At 46.2% G+C, this 9,574-nt stretch overlaps 1 protein-coding gene across 8 annotated transcripts in view; it reads left to right on the forward strand.

Annotated features, from left to right (window-relative positions):
• The window catches only part of LOC126984509 (eye-specific diacylglycerol kinase-like), a 188,783-nt gene that overhangs the window by 54,135 nt on the left and 125,074 nt on the right, over nucleotides 1–9,574 (forward strand). For all 8 annotated transcript variants that reach the window (XR_007736896.1, XR_007736937.1, XM_050838241.1 and 5 more), the window contains 2 exons: nucleotides 1,099–2,296; nucleotides 5,337–5,499. Coding sequence is in view for 6 of the 8 variants with exons in the window: in XM_050838241.1 (XP_050694198.1) it covers nucleotides 1,230–2,296; nucleotides 5,337–5,499 (1,230 nt within the window). In the remaining 2 variants the exon portion in view is untranslated. The remainder of the gene's footprint in view (nucleotides 1–1,098; nucleotides 2,297–5,336; nucleotides 5,500–9,574) is intronic.

Here is a 9,574-nt window from a genome sequence, read left to right on the forward strand (position 1 = left end):
GTGGAGGGAGAAGCAGAGGAAGACAGTGGAATATAAGGAAGGGAGGGAGGGGTGGAGGAAGAGAGTGGACGGAGGAGGAGGAAAAAGAAGAAGAGGGGGGGGGGGGGGTTACCTGTCTCAAAGAGTTTTATCATCAGAAAAGTGGCTTTCTCTTTAATTAAGTCATTTTGTAAGGTAAGAGAGAGAGAGAGATTCTGGTCATTCTCGTCTCTGTTGGAAGTTTCGATGTTTTCAAAGATATCAAATGCAAAAAAGAAAATATGTCTTGTTTAACGTTGTTATTATTATTCTCTCTCTCTCTCTCTCTCTCTCTCTCTCTCTCTCTCTCTCTCTCTCTCTCTCTCTCTCTCTCTCTCTCTCTCTCTCTCTCTCTCTCTTGCTCACACTCTCACTCTTTCTCCAACACAATGGAAATTGCATGAGAGAGTCTGTCTGTCAGTGGGAAATAAACTTCACTCCTTCCTCAGCTTCCGTACCTTGAAGCCACCCCGGAGGATTCTGAGCCTCCAGGGAGCCATTGATCCGCCCTGGAGTGCTAAGCGGGGGCGGGGGAGAGGTAGGGATAGGGAAAGGGGGAGGAGGAGAAGAGAGTGAGAGGCACTGGAAGCCACGGCGGTGATAAGGCTCTTCACATCCCCCTCCGCTTCCCACTTCAGCTTCTCTTCTCTTCCTTCTCCTCCACCTCCCTTTTCTCTCTCTTCATCTTTCCGTTTTCTGCGGTTCCCTCTTTAATATTCGTGTTCTTCCTTCTCCTTCTTCTACTCCTCCTCCTCCTGTTACCTCATATCCTCTGTGGTAGCATTTTGGTTTCTGTGTGTGTGTGTGTGTGTGTGTGTGTGTGTCTGGTTGTGTGTGTGTGTGTGTGTGTGTGTGTGTTTGTCTGTCTGTGTGTCGTGGATGATGGATGATTATTAGTTCGTAGGAATTGGTCGGTTTGCAGTAGTGAATGGTTCTCTGGCATGTGTTAATTATGTCAGGACCTGAGTGTTATGACTGCTGGTGAGTGACGGGGAGGAGTAAGTGAGTGATCGAGCAAGTGGCACAGACTGGCTGGTGGGAGGCGCTGTCTTCCCTCTTACTAATTGTGGCGGTCTGCAGGGGCTGGCGTCAGGGGAAGCCCGGAGCGGGGCGGGGTGACGTGGCCTTTTTAAGGAGCCCCTGGGGTGTCCACGACCCCCAGGGGAAAATCGGCGACACGCGCCCACGCCCCCCATCCCATCACACCCACCATGAACATCGCCAAGCTGCGACACACGCTGATGCGGTCTCGGACGCCCACGGGCGCCGAGATGAAGCAACAGAACAGCCTGGAGGTGCCGCCGCAGGTGCGCTCCGCCTCCTTCGACGAAATGCAGCTCAAGCCGAGTCGCCGCGAATCGTCGTCGTCGTCGTCGCCCGCAGAACGCCAGTCGTTTCTTCTGCGCGTGCCCTACCTGGGCCCAAAGCGCTCCAAGAGCTTCGACTCTGGCTGCGGCGACGTGGACGACACCGATTCGTCGTCCCGAAAGAAGACCTCGCGGCCGTCGTCGCTGGACAAGAGCAGCCAGCAGTGCGTGCACTGCATCTACCTGGAGGAGCTGGCGCGCCGCTTCGGAGGCGGACCGCGGCGCATCTCCTACAACACCTCACTAGACATGGTCAGCAGCCTCGACAGCTCGAGGGAGGAGGTCGAAGACGAGGACGACGACTGGGACGACGACGACAGCTCAAGCGACGAACTGCACGAGGTCATATGCGGCATCAAGGTCACGCTGAGCCCCAATTCGCCGTCGTCTGCGTCGCCAACGCAGGAGGAGGCGCCGCTGCCCGCCGCGCCGCCCCGCACGAAGCCCGCCTCGCCCAAGCTGGAGCGGCAGCCCGCCGTCTTCTGCATGAACACCAGCGCCGAACTCAGCTCGCAGGAAAACAGCTTCGACCTGAGCGACGGCGGCTACAGCCACCACGGCTCGTACCTGTACCTGGGCTCCTCGAGCGAGTATGGCGACGGGGAGCAGGGCGGCGAGGCGGCGGCGCCTGTGGGGGAGGTGGCGGTGCCCGGGGGGGAGCGCCCGCGGGAGGGAGTCACCGACGTGTTCCTGGAGGTGCCGGCCCGCAGGGATCGGGCTGCGTCGCTGGACATATCCTTCGCCAGCTTCCCCAAGCCCGAGGAGCTCAGCAAGAGCTCTCCCGCCGGGCTCACCCGCTCATGCTCCCTCGAGCCGCCCAAGGCGCTGCGCTCCAAAAGCATCGACATTGAGCTGCCGACGGAGGAGGACGGCGACTACAAGGTGGTGGTGACGTCGCCCAAGTCTGCCAAGTATGTAGTCCCTGCCAGGCTCCCTGCACGCGTGGGTACAGTATACATAGTGTGTCTCCCCTCAGTCCCCCAGTCCCCAGCCCTGCCGTGCCGTCAGTTCGAAGTTACGGGTGGCCATCACCGGGTAAGTATGCCCCCCACCACCACACCGGCATACCAGACCCACCGCCGCCCCGTCACCGGCCCAAGTCCGCCGCGTGCGTCAGGTGAGTGGAGTGTTTGTTGATGTGATTAGAGGCACATCGGGGCCGAGCATCGGAAGGGCCCAGGCAGGTGAGTAGGGAGATCCTCAGGTAATGGAGAGGAGCCGCCTGCTAATAGAGGCGTGCCGAGCTGGGAGGAAAAGTGTGATGGAAGAGTCAACAGAATGGAGTCGGTAAATGTGTCGGTATCTGAGTAAATAGTTGCACTGGGACCAGGAAACGAGAGAGAGAGAGAGACTAGGGTTAACGGCGGATCAATATGACGTCATCGTATTGGGAGGCAGGTCAGAAGGTAAGCCACACGAGCGCTGATTGTTTCACTTATACTTTTTTGGGGGTAACAGTTCTTTCATCTATACTCTCAGTCATCAATTAAGGATGTAAAAAGTTAACTAGCATTATGTTTCCTCTATAGATGAAGCATTGATCACTTTTCCCATATATATATATTTTTTGTGATGTGTGTGTATATATATGTTCTAAATGTTTGTCTGTTATTTTTTTTCTTTTTTGTGGGTCACCGTCCTTGAATGCCTTCACTTTTTAACTCCATTTTTGTTCCCGTAATTTCGTGAAGCGCGTTTCTGTTACTGTTGTGTGTGGGCGTTATCATTTTACCCTTTTCCTCCGTTGATTGTTTTCGTAATACAGTTTTGCATGTGCGGACGGTTCTGTGCCTCCGTTTTTTTTTTTTTTTGTGTGTGTGTATGTGTCTGTGTGTGTCTGTGTGTGGGTAATTTTTGTCCTTATCTCTCTCTGTGTAGGTAGTAAGTTTTGTTGATATCTCTGTCTGTGCAGGTAATTTTTCTTCATATCTCTGTCTGTGTTGTGTTGGTAGTAATTTTTGTTAATATCTCTGTCTGTGTTGGTAGTAATTTTTCTTCATGTCTCTGTCTGTGTTGGTAATTTTTCTTCATATCTCTGTCTGTGTAGGTAATTTTTCTTCATATCTCTGTATGTGTTGGTAGTAATTTTTCTTCATATCTCTGTCTGTGTTGGTAGTAATTTTTGTTGATATCTCTGTCTGTGTAGGTAATTTTTCTTCATATCTCTGTCTGTGTAGGTCATGCTTGTGTATGTTTCTGTCTGTGTAGGTAACAGAGCCCCCTCTGTGTACACGAGTCGCCCATTACCGCAGACGTTTTTCTCTCATACTTTCCTTCATCATATAAGTTTTAGACCTCAATTTTTTTTTACGTTGTTTTCTGGCCTGGTTCTTTCTTCTTTCTCGAGACTTTTCGTTGCATTAATTATATTTTCATTTGCGTTTTCTTTGTCGCTGCGTGTTTCACTTTGTCGTCAACTTACTCTATTTTTTTCTTTTCTTTTTAGTTTAAGTCTGTCAGGTCCCTTTTTGAGTTGCATGGGCGTTTCTTTCTCTGTTGTTGGTGTTGTTTGTCTGTCGTAACCTGTTTTATGTTATTGTGCACTTTTTTTTTTGTGTGTGTGTGTGTGTCTGTTTGTGTGTTTATGGTTTTTCTTATGTGTTTCTGGGTATGTCTTTCGAATATTTTTGTTATCTTTTTTTCTCTTGATTCTCGTTTTACACACGTTTTTTGTATACAATTTGATTTTTTTTATTACTTTGCATTTTTTTTCATTTGTGTATGGTCCTTATGAGTTTCCTATATTTTTTTTTTAATTGTCTTTTTCTCTCTACAGTCTCGTTTTACACACCTTTTTTTTCGTATGCATTTTGGAGTTTATTTTTGTATTATTTTTTTATATGCATGGATCTTATGTGTCTCCGGGTATGAGCTCGCTATGTTTTTGTTTTGTTTTTATCCTCTGCATTGTCGTTTTTCGCACTTTTATTTTTTCTTTGTATGCGTTTTGAGTTTTGTATTCCTGTGCACGGTGGGGTTTTTTTTCTTTATTTTTGTGCTTTTGCGTTTATGGGCATTAGTCTCGTACGTTTCTCTATCTCATTCTCCTCTGCATTCTCGTTTTTCGCACTTTATTTTTTCTTTGTATGCGTTTTGAGCTTTATCTTTCTGTGCACGCTGTTTTTTTGTGTGCTTTTGTGTTTATGGGTATTTGTCTCGTACGTTTCTCTATCGCTCTTTCCCCTCTCCATTCTCGTTTTCCGCACTTTTATTTTTTCTTTGTATGCGTTTTGAGTTTTACATTCCTGTGCACGGTGTTTTTTTGTCTTTTTTTGTGCTTTTGTGTTTAGGGGTATTAGTCTCGTACGTTTCTCTATCTCTCTTTCTCCTCTGCATTCTCGTTTTTCGCACGTTTCTCCTCTCTGCATCCGTTTGGAGTTTATTTCTGTATTCTTTTTTCCCCGCGCCTGTTTCCCTTTGTGCCGCCCGGACGGAATCTTCTCCCGGGCTGCATAATAGACGAGCCCTCTGCTTCTTTGTCGGCCAAGCCCGTTTTTTCCCTGTGATTACTCTCGCTTCCCTTCCAAGCTGGGTTCCATGTGCTCGTTCCTTAAGGGCGGTTTTTTTGTGGCCCGCTTTTTTCAATTACATTATTATTCCCGGGAGACAAGAGGAAGTAGGAGGAATTGTAGTAGTAGTAGTAGTAATTGCAGTAGTTGTAGTTGTTATTGTTGTAGTATCAGTAGTTGTTGAAATAGTATCAGTTGTAGTTGTAGTACAGTAGTATTACGTATTTTTATTAGTAGTAGTTGCAGTAGTAGTTTTTGTTGTTTATGTGGAATCTTAAGAACCAGTAGCATGTAATTGTCGTAGTAATAGTAGTAGTGCAAGTAGTAGTCATTTTGTTGTCTCCAGTAATAGTAGTATGAGTTATTGTATTTATTGTCGTTGTATTAGTGGTAGGAACATCAGCCCTGGCCTCCCACTAACCCTTCCCTCGTCGCCCCGCAGGAAGGCTATCAACTCAGAGGTCGAGATCCAGTGCGAGAATGGCGAGCGTCGCGTCCTGCGCTCCACCTGCGACTGGAACGAAGGAGCCATCAACGGCGACCACCTCTGGTGCCCCACCTCCGCCTCGGGGGACTTCTGCTACGTCGGCGAGGACTACTGCTGCGTGAGTACCCCTTCTTCTTCCTCTTGTGGTGTATTGTGGTCGAGTTACAGTTCTCAACCTCAGTATATTGGTTTCTATAGTTACAGCTTGCCACTTTCGTATATTGGTTTCTGGTTATAGTTTTCGACCTTAGTATTTTTTTTACAAGAGAGACAGTTCAAGGGCAAGAAGCAAAAACAGGAATAAAAAGACCCGCTAAACGCTGCTCCTGTAAAAGAAAACAGAACGAGAGGCCAAAAGAGAGGTCATTTACGGGTCGAGAGGTGTCCTGATACTTCTTTTAAGAGTTCAAGTCGTAGTCATATTGGTTTCTTGTTACAGTTTTCCACCAAAGTGTATTGGTTTCGAGTTAGAGTTTTTAGCCTCCTCAGTATTGCATTACAGGTAGCTCTCCACAGGTTACGTTTATGAGTCAAGGTTTAATTGCAATCCTACACCGCGTTATGAAACTGTCTGACTTCATGCTTCACCTTCACATATTCAACACCCAAGGCTGCACGGTTTCAACACATCGTTCTACATAGCGTCAGGAGGAAAATCCACCATTGTCACAGCCAATTTAGTACCGACGTTTCCTCTCTCCCGGTTGAATTTTATTTCCCCGTCACAAACAAGTATTCACTTTATTATCGTGCTCGCCGTCCCGTGTGAGTGCATGGAACAGCCGCATAATTTTAGTCCTTCACGAGGAATGTGTGTGCAATGGCGTAACACTTTGAAGCATAAGCCTTTGCACGGGCTGTAGCATCGAGGCCAATTAACAACTACTTTCAGGTATTCTCTTACTCATTGTCATACTTCCGCCATCACCGCCACCACTGCCACAGAGACCACCTCCTCCTCCCTCTCCTCCTCCTCCTCCTCCTCCTCTGCCTCCTTCACGCATGCGAACAAAGAAAATAACGAAGCAACATTGGTTCCCTGACACACGAGGTCATTCTGCTAACCCGGATAATAAACACGCGGCCAGAATACTGAACAGGAGCCTCGCGTCTGTGTTTACGACCGGGAACATAAAGTCAGTCCCCGGGGGCCGTGCTGCGCCGAGGGGTCACAGCTTGGAGACTCGTGCCGTGTGAGAACAAGCTGTGCAAAACTACCTGAATGAACCCGAGACAAACAAGTCAACACCATACGGTACGGTACCCCCACGATTAACCCGTCCTCAACGATTGGAACAGATTTGGCTTTCATTGGTAGCCTGTTAACACATACTCTGAGGATCTTCTCTGCATCTGTGGTGGTGAATGGAGTGCTTCCCATGTGGTATTGGTGTGCTGCATATCCCCTCCAAATGTACATGACTTTACATTTTCTTTATTGAATTGTAGCAGCCACTTTTTGTTCCATTCCTGTAGCTTAGTGATGTCTTCTGGTAGGAAATCCGCAGTCAAGGGGTTAATGAAAGAACTTGGACAGCAGATAATTCAGCCACTTACCAGATTATTTAGTTTGTCATTACACGAAAAAAATTAGTAAGCTCTTTGAAGACTGGAATCGGGCGAACGTAACTCCGATTAAATAAATAAGTAGAAAGAATGCGATCGGTAGTACGTGTGCAGTATAGACTCGGACAAGATTTTTTTTCCGACAATCATCAGTCACTGGAACAAACTCCCTGCAAAAGTACGTGGTTACTGCATGAACGATTCCCTCCTTTTTTGATCGCATTTACCACTTCTTTGTTTCGTCAAGAATAAACTGAACATCCCCATGCGTACGTGCAGCAAGTGTGTCCTTAATACTCGCATGTTCCGCAAGTCACTGAACTGCCCGACGATTAAATTAAATAACTAACGCAAACTGCCTCGTTATTAGTGAAGAGCCTTCCTCTGCTTGTTCTTCCATGCTTTGTCTTCCCACGCCTCTTTCACCTCCTCCTCCTCCTCCTCCTCCTCCGCCTTTCAATTACGTGTGTGATTCCATATATTATTCTCCATGTGTAATTATTTTATTGCCGTATTTGTCTTAATCATACCGACTGTTAGTGTGTTTGCCTACCTGTGTGTGTGTGTGTGTGTGTGTGTGTGTGTGTGTGTGTGTGTGTGTGTGTGTGTGTGTGTGTGTTTGAATCGTTTGTTTTCAAGATTCAGATCATGATTTTAATGCTCTCTCTCTCTCTCTCTCTCTCTCTCTCTCTCTCTCTCTCTCTCTCTCTCTCTCTCTCTCTCTCTCTCTCTCTCTCTCTCTCTCTCTCTCTCTCTCTCTCTCTCTCTCTCTCTCTCTCTCTCTCTCTCTCTCTCTCTCTCTCTCTCTCTCTCTCAATAAGTCGCATGTTGATTCAGCTTGCATATAATTCTTCGTCAGATCTTTGTTTTCTTCCCCAAAATTCACCTTTATTTACACCTGGACTCATTCTCTATTAAGGATCATTCTTAGGTTAACTGAGTGCACTTCGTGTTCTTTTATCCCTCTATTATCCACCTGTTTTGACTTCATGGTTTGTTTGCTTCTCTTCTCCTCTTTTCATTCGCTCTGTTTGTGTCTCTCTTTGCTCTCTCTTTGTTCCTTTCGCTTTTTGGTGCAAGTTTTTATCTCTCTCTTTGTTTCCTTGCCCTGTGTGGTTACAAGTGTCTGGCGGGGTAAGGGATGAGAGAGAGAGAGAGAGAGAGAGAGAGAGAGAGAGATTGTTTATGTCTGTGGGGGGGGGGGGAGGGGGGGATGCAGCCTAATAAGATCTCACTAAGGTATCTAATTTAAAGTCGAGCTCAGGTAATGAAACACGCCATCTTTCGCTTCATTAAACGTTCTTTATTATTAAGATTTTTACGACTTCCCGAAACGCCAAAAGGATTACTAACATTATTACGCGTTTATTTTTACTCAACGTGTATTTCATAACTTCAGTTCATATTTTTTTGCTATTATTTTTTTTACTCCTGAAGACTCGATCCTTCGTTAACGTCGTCGGCATGTCGTTCGTTTGCGTCAGTTCGTTCATGTCGTGTTACGCCGGAGATTCATTTGGCGTCCTCGGGATTTCGCAAGACTTTTATGATACTCTCTTATTCGTCAGATCTCTGTTGTGATGAAGATTGTAAATTCCTACGCGCTAACACTGAGATATTTACTTTCCTTGGCCTTTCTTCTGCATCATATTGCCCTAAATTATAAACGTGTGGATTGTAAGTCACGTGGTAGATATTTCTGTACAGTGTATATATAGCGTAGATTACTTTATTCTTGAGACTGCCAGACCAGTCACCCCAACGATAAGGAAATTGTAAGTCATATGGGACAAATTAGTGTAGGATGCATAAATAAAGCGTAGACTACTTCGTGCTAGATATTGCCAGGCGAAGTTAAATTAACGAATAAGATATCAAAACCATTCTCTTATGCCTGAAACAGTCCTTCCTGAGCATAAGAGACTTAGAACAAGTTAGCTGATACAACCTAGAGCAGTGTATTGACGTGAATATTCCGGAATTTAGTCACGGAATGCTGGACAAGTTTACTTATCAAATAGCTCCTCAGATTGCCCCGTCAAAAGCCTGTTTATACTGCGTGAACGACAAAAAGCTGGCACATCCCACGTCAGCACACATGTTCCACCCTCTGAGCACGCCCGGAGAACGCAAACAGACGAGGAGGAGCCGAGGAGACGAGCGAGGTGGCTACTTCTAATTCGTATCCTCAGTCTCCTCCTTTTCTTTTTACTTATCCTCATCCTCATCCTCATCCTACCCCTTGTAGTTGCTTAATATCTGAAGAGTCTTGGACCGTTTTTTAGTGTGTTTCTTGAAAGTCGTGAGTCTTGCAATCGTTAGAGAAAGATCGTTATCCATGTTAGTGTGTTGGGTGAAAGACGAATGGGAAAAGGCAGGTTAGAATCGTGTTATATAAGTGTTAATGTAGATGATTCTCTCTCTCTCGCTCCCCTACTCACTCTCTATCTATTTCTCTGTATTTATTTATCTATATCTCTCAGACACACAGACAGACAGACGCGGCGAACAGCTAAGTCGTAGGCGTATACATAACAAAATGCTTCCAAATATTTACAAAACCCCGGTCGTTATATATTATTAGTCTCGTTGTACCCGCGTTTCAGTCACGTTGAAATCAAAGAAAG

Source organism: Eriocheir sinensis, chromosome 5 (assembly GCF_024679095.1).
Source record: "Eriocheir sinensis breed Jianghai 21 chromosome 5, ASM2467909v1, whole genome shotgun sequence".
Lineage (NCBI taxonomy): Eukaryota > Metazoa > Arthropoda > Malacostraca > Decapoda > Varunidae > Eriocheir > Eriocheir sinensis.